This window comes from Raphanus sativus, chromosome 5, assembly GCF_000801105.2.
Source record: "Raphanus sativus cultivar WK10039 chromosome 5, ASM80110v3, whole genome shotgun sequence".
Taxonomy (NCBI): Eukaryota; Viridiplantae; Streptophyta; class Magnoliopsida; order Brassicales; family Brassicaceae; genus Raphanus; species Raphanus sativus.
Genome location: NC_079515.1, coordinates 15701269 through 15723982, shown reverse-complemented (window position 1 = coordinate 15723982; position 22714 = coordinate 15701269). Strand labels below are relative to the sequence as shown.

The window sequence follows — 22714 nt, the reverse complement described above, 5'->3', positions numbered from 1 at the left end:
TCCCTCTCTCTCTCTCTCTCTCTCTGTTTTGATACTGATTCATGGTTGATGATTAGCAGATATGGGTTTAGGGTTTGTGTTTCCTAAAGTTATCGCCTTTTTTAGGTTAAAGACTTGTTTTTTTTTAAAACATCCTCTAGAAAGATGATAGAGTAAAGGTTTGAGCTTCCTGAGCCTGCTCTTTCGTATCAATTTCGCTAGAGATGGTATGCAGAGGAAAGATTGGCTCTGTCTTGTTGCTGTCCATAGTGACTGTTGCTTGCTCACTGTTTCTTTCCACTTTACTGTTGCAGACACATAATAAGTTTTTGCTGCCTTACTTTCAGGTTTTTAACGGGGCCAGTTTGTTGTTATTCAACAACACACACATCCAATGCAACTGTACGTATCTTTTATCCATTTATTTGATTGTGAAGATGTTGTTTAACAAATCTGTTTTTGTTACATTACATTTATTGTTAAGCTGTTGTTTGGTTGTCATAAGTGTGAACTGATATCCTTATTTTCATTTGTGGTTGTTTGTATATATCACTTACGGTTCTGTTAACTGAAGATTGGATTTTTCTTTAAAGATGTATTATTGGGTTTAGTTAGTGAATCACTTGTTCTGTTCTGAGACTTGCATTTTGATTCTTGCGACAGAGCATGTGGAGGTGGAGGTGGAGCCGAGCAAGAATAAGAAGAAGAGAGGCGGAGAAGGAGAGAAGACAGAGACACAGAGGAAGAAGAGGATGCGGCGAGGTGGATGGAAGAGGAATCTAGCGGTGGTGGTGGAGCCAAGCAAGCAGAAGAAGAGAGAGGTGGTGTCACTAGAAGATAGAAGATGAATCTTAGGTTTAGTTTCTAATTTGTTTTCAAAAATTTGGTTTAGCGTTGTTTAGTTTGATATACCCATCATAGATATGTAACCAATTTTGATATATAATAATTTTTTTTTTAAATATTAATTTTATTTTATTTTTGTAAAATGTAAACATAACACAAACAAAACGCTACTAAAAAAATATTTAGTTGCATACCAAAAAAAACGTTATAATAATTCATAATATTGTAGCAATGCGAAAAACCGCTATCTAATGTGCTTGACCTATTATCGTTGCCGATGATACAGCGTACCTAATAACGTTATCGTATTGTTATATAGCATTTTTCCGGCGCAATTAATACTCAATTTTCTTGTAGTGATTGTTTCAGAGAAGAGAAATTAAAAGAACAAAAATATTGAACCGATTGATATATGTATATCAGAGTTAGGGTATTAGTGTAATTAGGTTAACTTTCGCATTAAAAATAATTAAAAAAAAAATTAGATTAGACGTTTTGAAGATTGTTCTGTGAGATATGGAAATAATAGAGGAGATGTTTCGGTGGGCATCTAGACAGATCTTACACAGCGTTTTTCAAAAAAGAAATTCAACTAGTATATATTAATATATGTTATCATGTTTTCTTAAAAATATAGCAGAGTTTATTAATTTTAAATAATAGTTAACATGTAAGAAATTTAATACAGTTTTTAACGTTCTCCTGAATACGCTCCTGGCTTTGCTCCGAAGGATTAATTGCAGGATTTCACGTGAGCTTGTTTCATCAATAAGTATGGACTCAGTGTTCCTCTCTTAAAAAAACATCTAGATCAAACTATTATACTATGATCTTAGTCTACAATAAAAGCTAGTTGACTGAAAGTTATACGGTGATAATAGTTGACATCTAGATCTATGCAGACCAATTTAGGTTTATTAATTATTCTACATTTATAGCATTTGGAATACGATATAAGTGCATTTCTAAAACTTCCACTCCGGTCTTTTTAATTACTTTGCCACTATATATCGCTAGTCGTTGCAGTGAGTGAAAAAATTATATGGTTATATATTGACAATACTTTTTTTTGTGACAATACTTTCTTTTTGTCAAAGATATATTGACAATACTTGTATCTTAGAAGAAGTATAAAAGAATTTCAAAGTAGTTTCGATATATTATACCATCGAGTTCTAACTCCCAACTACTAAGAATTCCGAAATAAAAAGCCACCGGAAACATGGTGGTCACCGTGAATGTAAATCTCATATAGTGGGGTGTAGTTCGTGAAACATGGACTATACCTATTAAACTTTGTACTACCTATGTTTCATATTAAATATCGTTTTAGATTTCTATATATAGATTAAAAAATCATTAAACTTTGCATATTTTTAATATAAATACATTATTACTTATATATCTATTCGTAACCAAGTTGTTTTAGTCTAGTGGTAAAGGGACTCTAACTGGAGTTTTTATCATGGATTCGACTAGTATTGGTCATCCATAGACATTTTAAGAAAATCTGGAATTTTATAGGTCTCGTGGGATTAATCTTTGGACTTGGAATCCTCACAGTTATAAAAAAAATTATATATATATATAGAAAAATAAACAGGAAAACAAAATTAATAAATTATGCATTGAAATGATAGACGATATTTATTTTGCAACGAAAAAATCTTTTTACAACGATACTTAATATGAAAAGGAGAGTGTATATGTTAATGAAAATTTGAATGTTTTGCAGCCCAAATGCAGAATAAATGCAGGCCAATTCTAAGGCAGATTGGACTGCAATTTTTTTGCCATTCAAAACATTTTTTGCAGAATAAAAACAAATAATTAAAAAATAAAAGATCTGCATGCAGATTTATATTACACATCAAATCTTTGATTTGCAAATTAGGAGAAAAAGGAGCTGAACATTTGCAGATCAATAATAATACAGATTTATTTATTTTGGCTCTTAATTATTAATAGATAGCCTATTTTATTAATAGAGAATATATTTTATTAATTCATGTTATTCACTTTCAAACTAAATAACTTAAATCTTTACAATAAATTTTAATATTTTCGTTTATTAAATATTTTATTTTAAAACGGATTTACTTTGTAAAATATAAGTAATTTTATAAAACATTTACAAAAAATATATATGAATAGATATTCGTAATTATATTTATATTATTTTGTATTATCTATTTTTGCTTCAATAAAAATCAGATATAATATTTACATTGATACAAAAAACATATATTATAGTTTCTTTTTTTTGTTCTTGTTAATAACTAATATAATTAAAAAAATTAATATACTTGTTAATATTTTTTCTAATATTTTGTAAAACTTATTATAATGAATATATATGTGCTGTTTGGTCATTTATATTTCACTGTTTATAAATAAAATTTTGTATATTTTGTTTCAATATTTAATTTTAATTATTATTTTCTAATATTTAATAAAATATGACAATTAAGTAAATTTATTTGATAAATAAATCTATGATTGTTTTGTATAGTGTTTTCAAAATCCGACCGATCAGATCGTGGCTGCTTCATCTTGTATGTTCCAGGATGTTCTAAAAACTTGATTTGAACTAAACCGTCAAAACTCGTAAAACCGGTAAAACTCATAAACCGGTGAAGTTTAAGGATATGACGGATCTTATATCCGCTGGATTCATGATTTTATTATCTTTATCTGGATCTAGAGTTCTAGGGTGTCAGATATCTTTCTAAAAATTGTAATATCCGACGAATATTCGGATCCGAATTTGGAACCTTAAAATAAATAAAAATACTATTAAAATATATAAAATATTAATTATTTAAAAATAAAAATATATAATGTTTTTAATTATTTCTATGTATACTATCACAAAAAATTTAAATTTGTATACTATTATTAAAATGAAAATATAATATATAAAATTAGTTTTATATATATATTATTATTTTGAAATAATTATCAATAAGGATATCCGGATCTGGATTAAAAAATTCATATAATTTTAAATTTCATTATATATATTAAATAATGATATTTGTTGTTAAATATAATAAGTTGCGTTTTGTTCAAATATTTAATTTTAATTGAAATAATTTCAACATTTATTTTAAATATATTATTTTATTAATTTAGTTTGATCTGCATTTGTTCTGCTTGATCTGCATGTTCTGCATTTGTTCTGCATGATCTGCTTGATCTGCATTTTTTGATCTGCTTTACCCATTCGAATCCTTTGTCATAACGTAGACACAGAAAGTGTAAGGGCAAAGACGAGCAGACAACACCAAAATAGCCATAAATCTTGGAGGAAAACGTGGCGAGTTCACGATGCATATTTACTTTGGGCGTATTTAGTTGTCTTTAGTTTATTTATATTATTATATTTAAAAGCAAAGAGAATCATTCCAGCGACAATAATGATTAGTCTACTTTGTAAATGTGATGATAGATATTCGCGTTATCCGATTCAAACATCTTAATTGTGGATTATAATGGTGTTGTGCTTATAGGGAGGCCGGAGGCTTTAGATTAAAGCATCCAAAGATAGATTTAACCTGAAAATAAAAATGATTGATACTTTGATAGGGTAGGTCCAATACTGAGCCTTACCAAATTTCCCATAATTTTGCAGGTGACACGAACATGTAACATGAAATGTCTCTTTCCGGGCAAAATATATCTCCCCCAACGGTTATATTTTAATTTACCCATTCATGAATATTTAATTTTTTTGTAAACGCATGAATATTTAATTTTGCAGGTGACACGAACATGTAACATGAGATGTCTCTTTCCGGACAAAATATATCTCCCCCAACGGTAATATTTTAATTTACCCATTTTTGAATATTATGATTATTGTGGGAGTTTTTCTTGGATTTATCCCTTAAAATGAACCTACAAATTTACCAACCAATAATATTTAGTTATTTCAAATTCAAAATCTTTTAAAATAAGAAACAAAATAATAATATTTTTTAAGTTATGTTTTGTTTTTTAAATAACAAAACTAGTAGTATTTACCAAAAAAGGATTTTTTATATTATTAACACCGTCAGGAAAACATTAAACACTAAATTTTAAATCCTAAATCATAAATCCTAAATCTTTGGACAAAACTTAAATATTTGGGTAATCATAAACTTATATCATAAACACTAAACACTAAATCTTAAAAATACTAAACTCTAAACTCTTAAGTAAACCATAAACCCTTGGGTAAATCATAGGATTTAGGATTTATCTAAAAATTTAGGGTTTAGTGTTCATGATTTAGGGTTTAGAATTTACTCAAGAGTTTAGGATTTATCCAATAATTTATGATTTAGAATTTAGGGTTTAATATTTTACTGACGGTGTTAGTAATATTGAAAAAAATTGTAATCACTACTTTTTATTTGTTTTAAAATATAATATAATTAAAAATATTTTAATTATTTTGTTTCCTTTTTAAAAGATTTCTAATATGAAATAAGTAAATTTTATTGGTTAATGAATCTATAAGTAAATTCAGTAAAAAAAATTATTGTGGTAATTGTGGGGTTGGACTTATTCGTGAATCGATTAGACACAAAAAAAAATATAAAAAATAGAAAACACTCCAGACAAACGGCGGGAAAAATATCCAAGTGTGATTTGTTTACCTGTTTGCTCTTTGAAACATTTTTGTTTGTCCACAAAAAAAAAGAAACATTTTCTTTAATAGAGAATTTTTGTTATCATAGTGACAGATTCAAAATTGAATTTAGTACTTACTTGGGCATGAACGACTGATATCATAGAGTTATTTAGGTTTTAAAATGTTAACTTTCTAAAAAAAATGTTTTATCTGAATATTTACAGTTGTTAATGATTATGAATAAATAAATCTTTTTTCTTTAATTAAAAGCAGCGTATGCATAAAATAAGTTAACAATATAATTTTTATAATAATATAATATAGGAGTAGTTAGACATTTTAACTCATTTTATATGACATATATTATAATTTATATTTATAAGAAAATAAACTAAACACTTTTGTTATTTTTCATTAATTTCTAATATATTTAGTGTAAAAATATATTTTTAATCTCCAAAATAAACATAAGATTACATATTTTACTCTTGTAATTAATTATATTGTATTAATGAGTTACACATATTATATTAATTACTTTTATATCACGTTAATGATTATTAGACTTATTATAACAAATTTTAATATTTTATAAACATTTAGTGTGTTAATTTATTATTTGATCGTGTAGCAAAAATGACATGAACTTGAATCTGAATGCTTTATTATCAAATTAAATCAAATGCAAAAGTATTTTAAATTTTTTGTGAAATTAAATTCATAGTCTTATAATTAAACAAAAAATAATGTTAACATTTTTACGGTTGTAACCCTAGAAATTTTGCTCAAGAGAATGAAGTATTCTACAGCAAACTTCTTGAGAAGTCTAATGGTGTATTTAATCTAAAACTAATTTATTTATTTTTACTTTCAAAAAATAAAAAATTATTTTTTTTGTTTTTGTGTGTTAGATTCAAATAAAAAATATATTTAAAATTAGTGTAATTGTTTTCTTCTTATTTACATGCAAAATTTTATTTTTCAAAAAAAATCCTCTTTTAAACCAATTTAGATATTTTGGATTTTCTTATATCGGAAGACTATATATCAGATTTCACTAGCATAAGTTTTGAGCAAACTAAAATTTAACAGAAAATTAATATATAATAATTATTTTAAAATAATTTATTTTTAGTTATTTAGATATTTATAAAGTTTTAGTATTTTAATAAAAATGTTTTAGCTAGTTATTTTATTTTAAAAATATTTAGCTGAATTAACTAAATAATTAAGTAATTAAACCACATATTAGTATGCATAGAGAACATAAATATACAAATTTGGTAATATCATTTGGTAGACTAATGTGATGTCTAAATTGTATTTCTGTTTTAATAATATTGATTTAATTTTACTGTTATAATTTTAACAACAAACAATGCTAAAAACTAATGTTGGTTATTGCAAATAAAAAATAGCAGCAAACATTGAAAAAATAGATGATAGTTTTGTAGATTTTAAACTCTAGATTATGATATAATCTAGAAACTGCTTGAATAGTTTTAAAATAATTTGAATTCAATAAAGTCCCGTTTAAAGTTTTTTCTGTCAACACACAGTCCCATTTAAAGATTATAAAAGTTGTTTATCAAGTGATAAATCCGGTTGTTCTTTGGTAAATGGCTTGTCAACAATTATTTTGTGGGGGTTTGTAACCTAATCGTAATAGTTAATCCTAAACCATAAGATCATTTTCAACCTACCTCTATTTTCATTTCAATATTTTTTTTTAAAATAGAGAAACTCTATTATAAAGGTGGATTTGCTCCAATGTATGCATCTATAATAGATTTCTTTTATTTATAGAGGAAAATATAAAAAATTACTATTTTTATCTCTAAATATAGAGACAAAAAGTAGAATTCCTCAATATTTTCCTCTAAAATAGAGGAACTCTATTATACAGGCATACATTGGTATAGACGAATCTAGGTGGTTCAGCATGGGTGCAGTTGCCCCCACAAAAAGTTAAAAACCAAATTTAAAAATCAATATATTTCTTGCAGTTAAGTTGGCCAAAGCCTATTAGTTGCCCCTCAAAACCAAAGATCGATTCCTCAGATGCTCTCCCTTACACTGTTTTTATATCTTTTTCCTATTTCTATTTTTTGCCTCATTCAAATTTTTTTCTAGATTCACCACTGTACATTGGAACAAATTAACATCTATAATAAAGATTTCTATTTTTTAAAAAATATATAAGTGTACATTGGATATGCTTTAAAAGAGGGAAGCTTCTACTTACTATTCATATCACTAAGAGAAAAACTTACTGAGTTTCATTTATATATCGAGATAAGTAAACCATGTTTTTTTTTTTTACCTGATAAACCAATGTTTCTCCCCTCCAAGAACTGTATATGAGAATTTCTTATTTACGAAAAAGGACTTATTTCATGACACCTAGCCTTGTCCTATAAATAAACCCATACCATAATCTCATCTCGTATAACTAACCAAAAACAAAACTAAAACATGGGGTTCTTGGGTAAGAGTGTATTGGTGAGTCTCATTGCACTTTGGTGCTTCACTTCCTCTGCCTTCACTGAAGAAGTGAACCATGTGACTCAAACACCTTCCTCTGCTCCTGCTCCAGCTCCTTACCACCATGGTCACCACCACCCCCACCCTCCGGCAAAAGCCCCTGTTAAACCACCGGTTTCTCCACCAGCTAAACCTCCAGTTAAGCCTCCAGTTTACCCTCCAGCCAAAGCCCCGGTCAAGCCCCCAACTAAACCCCCGGTTAAACCACCAGTTTCTCCACCAGTCAAACCTCCAGTTAAGCCCCCGGTTTACCCTCCGACCAAGGCCCCTGTTAAGCCCCCAGTTAAACCTCCAGTTAAGCCACCAGTTTCACCACCAGCCAAGCCTCCGGTTAAGCCCCCGGTTTACCCTCCGACCAAAGCCCCTACTAAGCCCCCAACTAAACCCCCCGTTAAGCCTCCTGTCTCTCCTCCAGCCAAGCCACCGGTGAAGCCGCCGGTTTACCCTCCGAAGTTTAACAGGAGCCTAGTCGCCGTTCAGGGTACGGTCTTTTGCAAAAGCTGCAAATACGCTTCTTACGATTCACTCACTGGCGCCAAACCCGTTGAAGGTTAGAATCCATTTATTAATAGTATTTTGTTCACATATCATACGCAAATACATCATTAATATACTAGTTCTGAACAACCTAACTTGCTCTGCACACGCATTTATTCAGTAGTTTACACGTATATTTGTAAACAGTACGTACTTACTTGATATCAGTTATGACGCAAACAATTCGAACATCAAACGTTAAGTGGGACCATTGCTGCGAAACTAGTAAATAATGTTTCGGAATGAGGAAAAAAAAGTAAAGTGACTATACTATATACACTCTTGCACTCTTCAGTCACTGTTTTACAGTCTGTCCCATAAATCTTAACCTCGAGAAAAACAATAAAAAAGCACTAAACTGTTTCACTAGTCTAACACTAAACTAACGGATATTATTATCATTATTTCTTTTAGGTGCTGTGGTGAGACTACTGTGCAAGGGAAAGAAGAACATAGTCGCGGAGACCACGACGGACAAGAACGGATACTTCTTGTTGTTGGCTCCGAAGACGGTGACTAACTTCGGTTTCAGAGGTTGTCGTGCGTATCTTGTGAAATCAAAGGATTACAAATGCAACAAAGTCTCCAAGCTCTTCGGTGGAGATGTCGGTGCCGTACTCAAGCCGGTGAAAACGCCGGGAAAATCTGCGGTGGTCATTAACAAACTCACTTACGGTGTCTTTAACGTCGGTCCGTTTGCGTTCGACCCTGTCTGCCCCAAATGAAGATGATTGAGATGCTCTTGTTACTTTCTTGATTACGTTAAGTTCAAAAGAGTGAAAAGAGAGATAGAGAGCGAGTTATGTGTTTCTGCGTTGAAAGTGTAATGTTAGCTAGTGTTGAGTTAAATGTTGTGTTGCTTTTATGAATGTTTCCTTAAATGACGTTGTTTTAAGTTTCTTTTGAATAAAAATAGCCAGCTTCAAGATCATCGATTTTTATCTTTCATAGTAAGATCAGTGAAATGGGATGATATCATTTAACGGTACATTGAATCTGGAAAAGAAAGCGAAAGCCATGTGTGTTTCGAAGCCTATATAAATGGAGGCATATATACATGATACAAAGGAGATATATGCATAGAACGAGTGCCTCGTACTAGTGTTTTCTGAACTTGTATTTCCTAATATTTTATCAAATTAAAATGATAAAATATAATTACACTGCAGACAAGAAAATATGATTACAAAGAACGTTTATAATGTCGAAGGGAATCATCGAATAGAGGTTTTTACTTTCTAGTGGGTTCTTGGATTCGAGGAAAATCAGCTGTGGAATTGTCGGCCACGTGTCTGACATAGTTTTTCATCACATCTCAAAGTTCAGAAACTAAAAGTTAATTTAATAACTAAAAAGAGATTTTAAAAACTAAAAAATACTGTAGTTTTTTTTTCCCAAATTGAAAATTTTTATACCAGAATTCATACAAAAGTTGACGGTCAAACGAAATAGCCCCAATACCAAAAGCCCATAGAAAGCGGCAACTAAAACCCACATCGGAATAATTTAGGGCCTGACTGGTGTAACCACAGCGGTTGCGGTTGCGGTTGCGGGAGTTTGCGGGTGCGGGAAGTTGCGGTTTTAAGCGTTTTCTAGAGATTTGTACGACTGGTACAGCTGTTAGAAATTGTTACGTTTGCGGGACTCTTATGACTGGTAAACTACCAAACGCAACATCTGTTAAATAATAATTTAACAATATTTACATTTTATGTAATTATAAAAATATTAAAAATCATAAAATATGATAAATATAAAATTTATATTTATAAAATCATATTATTCAATTTTAAAAATTTATAGAAAACATTTTAGTTTTGAATTTTTATAATATAAATTAAAATATAATATGAATACATTTTACAATTTCTATTATTTCAATTGAAATTTTTTATTGGATATTTTAGTATTCTTTTTATTTATTCTGTTTTTAAAGAAAAAAAATTTACCTTCCCGCAACCGCCCGCAACCGCAAACGCTAGCTGGAACCAGCTTTTGATTTTAAGAGGTTCGGAGCGGTTTGAAGCGATTTGTAGCGTTTTCTATGATTGTTTCGAAACGCCAACAACCGCTATGAACCGCAAAAGCTGCGTTTGCGGGTGGTAGCGGGAAAACCAGTCAGCACCTTAATCTCACATTGGGAAGACAATAAAACCATAAGACAAAAGAACTAGATCGATTGTAGTACCAGACACTTTTACAAACCACGCAAGAGCCACACCATAACACAAATCAGTCTTTAAAAAGGAGAACATGTCAATGATCGGGAATTACCGATGCTGTCTATAGCCCGCCACTCGGTATCTTCCACTTCTGCACCCGAACCACACTTATCGCTGCTGTTTCGCTCGCCAAACGATAAGACTAAAACTCAGAGACTTCAAACCTCAACAAGAGGAACACGCTGCTCGGTCCACACGCCTTGGATAAATAAACTCTATATCTAAGATAGAAGCTCACCCAAACACCAAGAAAATGAAGCCTTGCCAACCAAACCTCTCCATGAATACTCACTGGAGAAAGGCAAGCAACCAAAAGACATAAAATTTCAAAAAGACAGATTGATAAGTCACAACCAATAAAGCGCTAACTTCCTAGGCCCAAACCAATTAAGACACATGAATCCAAAGAAACAAAAGTCCTAACAAAACACATTAACCCAACGAGACATCACTGCAACACAAACTGAAAGATACATCTGCAACTGAAAAAAACAAGACACCAAACCTATAGACTAAACTCGGAACACACGACACTCTTATGCAACCACGCTCCAAAGCTGATGAAACAGGACCATCACCAACATTAAGAACAAAAGCACAGACCTTAACAAAAGATACATCAGAGGAGAGACAAGATCATCAGAAGGAACAACCAGTCGGAAGAAACTGCAATTGAACCACAAAACCCTAGTTGGCAAGGAAACGAAGATCTTGTCATATGAAATTATGCCCATAACCGTAAGCATCCAGAAGGAGTATCTAGACGACATCAACAAACAGATCCGCGAACTCCATAGCCACAACCTTAAGAATCAGCTCTTCACGCCCTAACACGCGCCTCCCCGTAGATGACCACATCATACTCCATTTATTAAACCATGACAAGGACCACAAAACATACAATAGAAGAAGAAAAGACTCGGACTGGACCGGCGGTGACACTAAATAAGCCGTCACGCGCCAGTCGCAGGATGAACAGTCACGGCGTCTGCAAGAGTCGTGAGAGAGAAGAGATTGCCTTTTTGGCGTAAAAAAAATAAAAAAAAAAAAAATATTGTAGTTTAAGTTGATCGACTCATTGAAATCCGACGTCAAGAAGGGTATATGGGCAGTGGCGCGACCGTTGAGATAAGCCTGAAATACCTTGGAGTGCAAGCTACCTAATCCTAATGTGTTTGAGTTTATCTAAAGGATTAGAAAATAGATTTGTGTTAATCCTAATGAGTTTAGAATAATTATATTGCTATATTAGAGATGCAAGGGTGTTTGCATAATCTCATAAGTTTTGAGAGCTTTACTTTTTTTTTGAGTTGTTTTCTGAAGCATTGAGAGAGTTTAATAAAGAGTTTTTTTTTAGATTTAAGATTCTTTGATTCAATAATTGGTATCAGAGCATTCTATTGAGTCAAAGAAAAACATGGGAGAAATCGTTGCAGCGAAGAGCAACATAAAGAGCAGTGGTACGTCCATCCAGTGTCCGTTACTTAACGACACAAATTATACGGTATGGAGAATGAGAATGGAGGCGGCGTTGAGAGTTCATAAGGTCTGGGAGGCCATTGATCCAGGAGAGGCAAAAGGAGAAAAGAATGATGTCGCAAGAGCTCTGTTATTCCAATCGATTCCGGAGGCATTGATATTACAAGTGGGAAATCTTGTAACTGCAAAAGAAATTTGGGAGGCGATAAGTACAAGACATATGGGAGCCGATCGTGTGCGTAAAGCTCGATTACAAACATTGATAGCAGACTTCAGCAGATTAAAGATGAAGGATACTGATTCTATTGACAGTTTTGTCGGGAAGATTCGAGAATTATCAACTAAGTCTGCGGCATTGGGACAAATTATTGAAGAACCGAAGATAGTTGAGAAGTTTTTACAGAGCTTGCCAAGAAAAAAATATATACACATTGTTTCTGCGTTAGAACAAGTTATTGATCTTGATAAGACAGGTTTTGAGGATGTTGTGGGATGTCTACAAGCCTATGAAGAAAGAATTGCTGAAGATGAAACCGAGAAACAAGAAGATCAGGAAAAAAGTAAGCTCATGTACGCTAATGCTGATTCACCGGGGCAAACACAAGAGAGATACGAATCATCAAGAGGCAGAGGCAGAGGAGGTCGTTATGGTTATCGAGAAAGAGGTCGCTGACGTCAAGGTTATCAGAGTGGAGGATATCATCAGAACGGTGGTTATTATTAAGAGAGACGCGTCAAAAGTTGTGTGCTTCAGGTGTGACAAGGTGGGACACTTTGCTATGCATTGTCCTGATCGACTTCTTAAACTACAAGAAACAAATGAAAACGAAGCAGAGACCACACATGAAGCCGATGAGTTAGTGATGAATGAGGTGGTATTCCTTAATGGACGCAATGTCATACCTAGCAAGCTCAATACCTCTTCTAGCATCCATAATCTATGGTACCTAGACAACGGAGCGAGCAACCATATGACAGGGAACCTAGAATTCTTCTCCAAGATTGATAAAAGGGTAACTGGGAAAGTGAGATTCGGCGATGATTCTAGAATAGACATAGAAGGAAAAGGCTCAATCATCTTTTTGACTAAGAATGGTGAACGTAAGGAGCTTTCGGACTGCTATTTTATTCCAGATCTTAGGAGTAATATCTTGAGCCTAGGGCAAGCTACTGAGTCTGGTTGCGAGGTAAAAATGAAAGATGATTGCTTACTTTTATATGATTGTGATGGGAGATTATTGGTGAAAGCAAAGAGAGCTCTGAATCGACTATAAAGTGGCTATGGAGGTAGAGAATACGAGATGTTTACAGCTAATACATCTAAAGGAGTTATCAAAGTGGCATGCACGTCTAGGGCATATAAGAATGAATAACCTAAAGAAGATGGTGGATAAGAACTTGGTTATTGTAATGCCGAAGTTTGGAGTTGAGAAAGAAACATGTGAAGCTTGCTTGCGTGGGAAGCAAATACGAGAGTTGTTTCCACAAGCAAGTTCATACCGTGCATCAAGAGTATTGGAGCTAATACATGGAGATTTGTGTGGTCCTATTACGCCACCAACTGCTGGAAGAAACATATATGTGTTTGTCTTGATAGATGATCACTCGAGGTATATGTGGACCATTCTCATGAAGGAGAAGAGTGAAGCTTTCACAAAGTTCAAAAGATTTAGAAGTTTGGTTGAGCAGGAGATGGGAGTAAAAATTAAAACTTTTCGAACTGATAGGGGTGGAGAGTTTACAAGTCAAGAGTTCAAGGATTACTGCGAGAAATCAGTAGGATTAGAGTGTTTGGTTGCGTGGGGCATGTGAAAATAGATACACCACACTTTAGAAAACTGGATTATAGGTCAAGACCACTGGTTCATCTTGGTATTGAACCGGGATTAAAATCTTATAGGTTATTGGATCCATCAACTCGCATGATCATTGTGAGTCGTGATGTTGTTTTTTGCGAAGAACGGAGTTGGAAGTGGCGTAAAACAGAGAAAGAGTCACATACTGAGACATGTGTGATAGACTTTGATGTCAAGGAGGACAGAAACGATGGCACAAGTAGTATTGGGAGTATTAAGGATGAAGAAACCGAAGAGGATGAGATGAATCAAGAGGAGCCACCAGAGATACTCAGACGCTCTACTCGTATCATCAACAAACCGAGGTATCTTGACGACTATGCGTTATTGTGTGAAGAAGACGAGCAATATGAGTTGCTATGTGAGGCTGAGTTCGAGAATCTTCTTATGCTTATCAATGAAGAACCGTGGAGTTATGAAGAAGCGAAAGAGAAGAAAGTGTGGAGAGACACTTGTAAGGAAGAGATCAAATCGATAGAAAAGAACAATACTTGGACATTGGTTGATCTTCCTTCCACTTGTAAGGAAATTGGGTTGAAGTGGGTCTTTAAGGTGAAGAGGAATGCAGATGGTATCATCAATAAATACAAAGCGAGACTTGTAGCCAAAAGATATATACACAAGCATGGAGTAGACTTCGACGAGGTTTTTGCACCGGTTGCACGAATTGAAACAATCAGGTTAATCATAGGAATGGTGGCTTCACATCAATGGGAGTTACATCATTTAGATGTAAAAACCGCTTTCTTGTATGGAGAACTGAGAGAAGAGGTTTATGTTAAGCAACATGAAGGATTTGTCGTAAAGGGCAGTGAGACTAAGGTCTATAAATTGAGAAAAGCTCTCTATGGCTTGAGACAAGCTCCCCGGGCGTGGAATGAGAAGCTCCATGCGGTCTTACGAGAACTGAAGTTTGATAGATGTCTCAAAGAGCTATCTCTATATCGAAAGCAGCAGCAAGAACATCTTTTGGTGGTGGCTGTTTATGTGGATGATTTACTTGTAACAGGGTCCAACTTAGAGATGATTCTCGAGTTCAAAAGGGATATGGCGGCAAAGTTTGAGATATCTGATCTTGGACGTTTGAGTTACTATCTTGGGATATAAGTGATTCAACGAGAGGGAAGCATAATCCTGAGTCAGGAACGGTACGCAACTAGGATCTTGAAAGAAGCCGGCATGAAGGATTGTAACTCTGTGCATATACCCATGGATGCAGGGGTTAAACTCGGTAAAGCAGAAAATGAAGAAGGAGTCGATGAGAGAGAATACCTTTGGAACATTGGTTGTCTTCGTTACTTGATACATACGAGGCCAGATCTTGCGTGCAGTGTGGGAGTCTTGAGCAGATACATGCACGATCCTAATAAATCACACAATGCGGCTCTGAAACAAGTACTCTGTTACTTGTGAGGGACATTGAGTTATGGTCTTGTGTTTGAGGCAAAGTCGGAGGAGAGCTTGGTTAGCTATAGTGGCAGTAGTTACAATGTTGATCCGGATGATGGGAAGAGTACGACTGGTCACATCTTCTACCTTGGTGGTAATCCCATTACCTGATGTTCTCAAAAGCAAGAGATCGTTGCATTGTCTTCGTGTGAAGCCGAGTTTATGGCCGCTACAGAGACAACAAAACAAGCGATTTGGTTGCAAGATCTTCTTAATGAGATACTTGGTCATCCCGGCAAGAATGCGATGATAAGAATTGACAACAAATCGGCGATAGCTTTGTCCAAGAATCCGGTGTTCTATGGACGTAGCAGACATATTCACACAAGATTCCATTTCATCAGAGAGTGCGTTGATAAGTGACTTGTAAATGTCGAACATGTTGCCCGAGTGAGACAGAAGGCTGATATACTTATAAAAGCATTAGGAAGTGTTAAGTTTGTAGAGATTTCAAGTCTCATCTGATTATGCGCTCTTGGAACATAAGAAATCTTGAAAACCGGGAAACATATGAGCAATGTCTCTATCCTCTCTAATTCTGTAGCAAAACTTGGCCAAGCATGAGAGGTTCATTGATCATTGCAATCAATTCTTTGCAGTCTGTCCCGAAGTTCTGACATGTTGAGTGCTGAAGCATATTTTCTATCGCCCATCGCAGTGCTTCCACTTCTGAGTGCAGAGCTGATTCTCTTCTAGGGAAGTTCTGTGATTCCATGAGTTGTGTCTTTTCCCACTGTCCAACCAGACCCATCCACTCCCACTAAATTGAGCGTGAGATGTCCATGATCCATCCACTAAGCAAATATTGCCCAAGCTTATGACTTGGGGTTCCTCTACATTACTTCCTTGTACTACTGGCGGTATCATCTCATTGGCATTAAACCAAGCTTGACACTCACTCTCAGCATATCGAACTAGTTTCAGAGGATCTCTATCTATTCCCCTAAAGAGTTTGTCATTTCTAGTCTTCCAGATGTACCAAATTAGCCATGGATAAGGATCCTGTCTTACTCTGGTTCAAGTGAACCGTCTTTTTCCCAGAAGAGATAGTTCATATTCGTGTAGATACTTGATGCTGGAAAAACACCAGGATTCGTTGGAGTCGATGAGTGTAACCAAACTTGTAGAGCAGGTGGACATTCGAAAATAGCATGTGTTACTGACTCCTCTGGTTCACCACATCTTGGGCAGTAATTATAACATCTCATATTTCGCCTTACTAGATTTATTGTTACTGCCACATGACCAGTTAACAATTGCCATATAAGATGATAAATTTTCTTTGGTACCTTTATCTTCCAAATAAAGGTTTGGAGCTTTGTAATACTTAGCTCTAACACTTGCTTTTTGTCTGTATCCTTCAAAAGATTTTGAGTAACCCAACATCCAGACTTGACCGTATATTGTACATGTCTTGTGAAGTTCCAGCAAATGTTCCAGCAAGTGTTCTATTTATTTTGGTGGTATTGTTCGCTTTTATTTTAAGAGCATACTAGATTTTGATCCGCGCTTTCAAAGCGCGGATTTATGTTTGGTAAAATTTTTATATAATCACATTTATATAATCCGTCTTGTATATGCATTTATATAACCCGTCTCATATATGTGTTTTATATCCGGGTTTATGTTCGGTTAAAACTATATTGTACATGTATTTTTTGGTTTTTGATTTTGAATTAGATATTTTAAATATAAATCAATATAACAGTTTTATAGTTTTGATCAGTGTTTTGAAACCCGACTCAGACCTGCGGTTGAACGAATTACCGGTTGGTAACCCGGTATTTTTAATACTGTGATTTTTTTCTAATGATAAGACAAATTCGGTGATAATAAGTTGGAAATTTGTTTAAAATATATTTATATTTTTCAAAATCGTTTTAAATGATAATGATTGTTCTCAAAATTAATAATTTTAGAATTAGAAAACCGGTAGTTAGTGACAGTATCAAACATGGAAATAATCGATACAGTATCAAACAGAGAAATAATCGCAGACCGAAATTAAATTAGGAAACCGGTGATTAATGACAAACCAAAAAATAATTAAGAAGAAACTGGCGTAAAACGTCCAGAATATCCTTAATGAATACAAAGGAAGGCTCCTTAGTAGGGGTAAAAAGAGTAAAAATCCAAATGTGCTTGTACTTTAATAATATAGATAATCGATGCAGTATCAAACAGAGAAATAATCACAGACCGAAATTAAATTAGGAAACCGGTGATTAATGACAAACCAAAAAAATAATTAAGAAGAAACTGGCGTAAAACGTCCAGAATACCCTTAATGAATACAAAGGAAATGCTCCTTAGTAGGGGTAAAAAGAGTAAAAATTCAAATGTGCTTGTACTTTAATAGTATAGATGTTTTATTTGTGTTTATATGTTATTTGTTATGTTGTTTTGTAATACGTCTCTAAGTTTTGTATTTTAGCAAATATATACTACTTATGCTTTGTATTATCATGAAAATAATTTTTTTTGGCTTTCTTATTTTTGTGTTATATTTTTATTTATTTTTAAGATTACTTTTTGAAATCTGAATTCTTATTATGTATTTTCCATGGTTTTCCTCAATATTTTGTAAGTTTTTTTAACATTGAGGTTAATGATCGAAAACAGTTAAATTCATTCTTTTAAAAATTTTGGTGACCTTTCTTTTGTGAAATGTAAAATAAGCAATATGCTGTTGGATTTAATTATATTTTATTTTTAACTTAGTTTTATGTATATATTTAGTTACATTAAGTATTTTTGGTTATGTTATGTATTTCACTAAATTTTAATTATTTTATTTGGTTATATTTATTTATGTAGGTTTTAAAAACATTTAGCTTTAATTATAAATTGTTCTTTTCATTGTGGGTTTTCATAAATTTTCAATTCCTCTAAGTTTGATCTAAAACGGAGATTCCTCTAAGTTTAATCTAAAATGAAGAGTAACATGCTTCTTAATTGCTCGTCTCTATTTAATTTTAAATTTCATTTTTCTTATAAATTTTTCTATTTATTTTTAAAGTTTAACTATAGTTAGGTTATATTACATATTTTAACTGAATTTTTATTTTTCTGATTATGACGATAATATGAGTATCCTAACATTAATCAGCTCACGGTTGCAGAACTTGGTTCAACCTTTTTACACAACGACTTTAACTCTGCCAACTCATATCTCTCCACCTCATAATCAGAACCATCCTTTTAATCTCAAGCTTTCCTTGCAAGTTCTCTCGCTTAACCTTATCCATTTATTTCTTGCTACTCTATCTCATCCACCTCACTCTCTGCTTCTCCATCTCCACCGCCTCACGCTTGTACTCAATTTTCCTCTCCTTCAGCTCCAATGCCTTCCTCCTCATCAGCTCTTTCTTCTCACACACGATTTTCACTGGATCATCTTACACACTGGATTTTCTTCACCTCCGCTGATACTCCTTCCCCTCTCCTCTGCTTGGTCACTATATACGCTAGACATTTTTAGTGTGAACATTAATTTGGGAAGAAATTTGGCTCGGTGACGATTCACTCATGTAAATGTTTGTTGTCTCCTAACTCCAACTCAGAACTCCATAGCTAACTTGAGAGAGGAATCAACATTGCTCGGGTCCAAAACTTTTCTTGATGAAACAAACGGTTTTTCACGGCTGAGAATGAAACCGCTACTGCCATGTAGTGGAGCGCGAGCTGACCCAAAGTTAGGTTACTGACATACTGTAGTTGGAACGGTGACGACCGACCACGGGATTGAAGTCACGGTATTACTCAAACCATGTCAAAGGACCTCGTTCGGATTTCTCTTCCAAAAGATTGTAATTGGTGACTCGGTGAGTATCAAGAGTAAGTCCATGTGCTTAAAGATGGACTGAGTGTGCTTTCAAACAGTTTCTCGGTAATTCACATCTTGTTGTTGTTTTCAGAAATCTGGTCCTTAGTCGCTCATTGAATCGACAAGCACAACTGTCTCAACGTCTTCAAACAAATTTACAAATTTGTAGGTGCCCGAACCTCTAGAAAGTACTCTAATTAACTGGTACCTAAAAGCATTCATGAAAATATCTTCAAATATCATGGAATAAGAGGAAAAATTAGTACAGAACTTGGGTTCACCCCCTATGGTGAATCTTAAAATTCACCACTTGATTTATGATCAATCAAAGTGACATGTTGATAATTAAACAAAAAGTATTAAATATATTTAAAAATAGTTAAAAAAAAATAATGTCAATTCTAAATCCAAAATCTTAATTTCTAAAACCTAAACATTAATTCCTAAATCCAAACCCTATACCCTAAACTCAAATCCTAAACCTTAAACCCAAATCATAGACCCTAAATTCAAACCGTATACGCTAAACCCAAATCCTAGACCCTAAACCCAAATCTTATATCTAATTACTAGATCCTAAACCCAAACCGTATACTCTAAACTCAAATTCTAAATCCTAAACTCAAACCGTGAACCCTAAATCTAAATCTATACCCTAAACCCAAATCATATACCCTAAACCCAAACCGTATACTCTAAATCCAAATTCTAAACCCTAAACCCAAACCATACCTACTTCGGGGTGCTATCACTAAACTAGAAAAAAATACATAGTAATTCTTCGTGGTTTACGGTTTGGGTTTAGGGTTTAGAATTTGGTTTTAGGGTATACGGTTTGGGTTTAGGGTCTAGCATTTGAATCTAGGGTTTAGATTTAAGGTTTGGCTTTAAAGTCTAGGATTTGGGTTTAGAGTTTAGAATTTGGGTTTAGGATTTAGGATTTGAGTTTATGATATAGGGTTTGGATTTAGGAATTAATGTTTAGGGTTTAGAAATTAAGATTTAAGGTTCAGAATTGACATCATTTTTTTTTAGCTATTTTTAAATATATTTAATACTTTTTATTTAATTATCCACATGTCACTTTGATTGGTCATAAATCAAGTGGTGAATTTTAAGGTTTACCACAGGGGGTGAACCCAAGTCCTGTCCGAAAAATTACTAACACACAAGAAGCAAATTAAATTAGCCTTACCAAAGAAAAGCAAAGACAGTGGGTTGCCTAATACCGTGAGAGTTTATAGTTATGTTGGTTGAAATAGAATACTTCATACATAATCAGTTTCAATTATACTTACCACAAGACAATAATTTTAAAATCGAAGGCTAGAGCAATCTTGATATGTAACAAAAACAACATCATAAAGGTCCAATTTATCTTTCATGAAGATTTATAGTTCCCTGGTAATATGTAGTTTTTACCATAAGTTATGCAATTATCCTTGTAGCAGCTATCAATTACTTCTCAATTAAAAGAAGATTCACAATACCCTGGAAAAAAGCAAGTAGAAACACACAACATCAAAATCTGAGTAACAGAATACACAGGCTCGTAGTGATAACATCAAAATGTTTAAAGGGATCTCCAATATAAAATGTGATTTTCTCATGAGATAGATTCTTACTTTTTGAAGAAAATGGTGAAACAGAGAATCATGGTTTCATTACTTGCCTCAACTTGTTTTTGGAGATAGAACATGCTTGATAATCTCATCAAGTATACCGGATTTTCCAGTGACTTTGTTGCATTTTTACTGGATTGTCTCAATCTCTTCATTTTCTCCTTAGCTTTAAGAATTTAGTTTCAGATTGAGCTTTGCTTTTTCCATTTGTAATATCTTCCTCTGATTTAATATAAAAAAACAGCAAATTGGACGATTATGTATATGACAACCGTTTAATATCAAAATAATGAATTGTAATGTCGAAGGTTTTATAGATTGTTGAAGGTAAAGAGTCAAGAAGAGACGTTTAGCGAAACCGGTAATAGAAAAACTAATCTCGTTGGAAACAAAATTAACAAAATAAATCTAGATCTAAATCATCTCCCATAGACACAAAATTTTAAATATTTTCTTTTGATAATCAATACATGAACAAATTAAAACAAAATCAACAATCAAAATTGAAATCGAATCATCTCCCATAAACAAAATCTTCTGAAATAAAGCTAAAATTTTGAAAAAACACATAATGAAACAAAATCAACTAACAAAATCAAAATCTAAATCATTGACGTTATCACTGGGATTTTTGAAAGATATGAAATGATAGAACTAATGAAATTCACAGCATAGGACTTCCTTTTTATAGTTGCAGATTTTGAGAAAAAAATGAAGAGAGATGCATTCAATGATAGATTGTGGGAGGAGTGGAGAACAATAGTTAATGAAGAGTTTACAAAAAAAAAAAAAACAATAGTTAATGAACCCGTTTAAGGTGACGCTTTGATTCCGACTAATTACGCAATGTTTGAATCATTGAATCGTAAAGAAAATGATACAAGACAAAGATTACTCAAGAAGACTCGTTTCACACAACCTTTCAGAAACTCCATTGTTGGTTAACCTAGTCAGAACTTCGAGAAGACGATGAACATATGTCAAGAACGACAGATACTCGTGAAGAAAATAGAAGCTTCTCGTGATGAACCTCCATTTTTTACTTCCCAGCCCAAATCAGGTTATCTACAAAATATTCATACATGCCAACCCATTAAAACAACTATAGATATACGCTTTACAACAAAAACACATACTGATGCCAAGCCCATCCGATCTCAGAATAAATGAAACACAGCGTCTTGGAGGAAATGTGAAACATATCGAAACCACGAGGCTCGACTTTCTGACCTGGCGCTGACGTGGCAGCATCACATGAGAGAAAACATCTTTATATATATAGATATTAAATTTTAAAAATTAATTTTATTAGGAAAATTGCGGTCTATAACGATGAAAACAAATATAATTAGGTGTATGACAAGAGAACTGTGTAATTTTGATAATACCGATATCATCCCTGAATACCGGTCACCTCTATGTAGAACGTCTCTGACACTATCGCTTCTTTGTTTCAGAAACGCAAAGGCATTAATGGTGAAAAGACGTGAAATGTAATATTTAAATAATTTCCAATTAATGCAAAGAACCAGAGAGTTCTTCTCTTTATTTATGTATGTCGAAGATAAGATTTCATAATTCTTCTATTTTGTTTCAACTTCCTCACATTCTCTTTCTAAAACAGAGCGAAGTTTCTTTTGCTAAATCAATTAAATGGGTTCGCGGAGTGTTGAAATTCCTCCCACCAGTGAAGGAGATTCCAAGATTGATTTGTCGGATATGATGATTGCCAA

At 33.3% G+C, this 22714-nt stretch overlaps 2 protein-coding genes and 2 long non-coding RNA genes across 4 annotated transcripts; 3 read left to right on the top strand and 1 right to left on the bottom strand.

The window, feature by feature from the left end:
* Positions 1–947, top strand: LOC130512864 (uncharacterized). Its single transcript, XR_008946473.1, has 2 exons — positions 1–381; positions 643–947. It is a non-coding gene; the product is annotated as an uncharacterized LOC130512864 (long non-coding RNA).
* A 6934-nt stretch (positions 948–7881) lies between these two features.
* Positions 7882–9458, top strand: LOC108856201 (non-classical arabinogalactan protein 31). The gene is made up of 2 exons (XM_018629955.2): positions 7882–8540; positions 8942–9458. Exons 1-2 carry the CDS (start codon positions 7922–7924, stop codon positions 9250–9252), a joined length of 930 nt encoding a protein of 309 aa, XP_018485457.1. The 5' UTR covers positions 7882–7921; the 3' UTR covers positions 9253–9458.
* A 2708-nt stretch (positions 9459–12166) lies between these two features.
* LOC130494883 (uncharacterized) lies at positions 12167–13519 on the top strand. Its single transcript, XM_056985708.1, has 3 exons — positions 12167–12613; positions 12702–13415; positions 13463–13519. Exons 1-3 carry the CDS (start codon positions 12167–12169, stop codon positions 13517–13519), a joined length of 1218 nt encoding a protein of 405 aa, XP_056841688.1.
* A 7056-nt stretch (positions 13520–20575) lies between these two features.
* On the bottom strand, positions 20576–22179 carry LOC108860204 (uncharacterized). Its single transcript, XR_008946472.1, has 2 exons — positions 20985–22179; positions 20576–20850 (listed from the first exon to the last, which is right to left on the bottom strand). It is a non-coding gene; the product is annotated as an uncharacterized LOC108860204 (long non-coding RNA).
* Between the last annotated feature and the right edge of the window lie 535 nt (positions 22180–22714).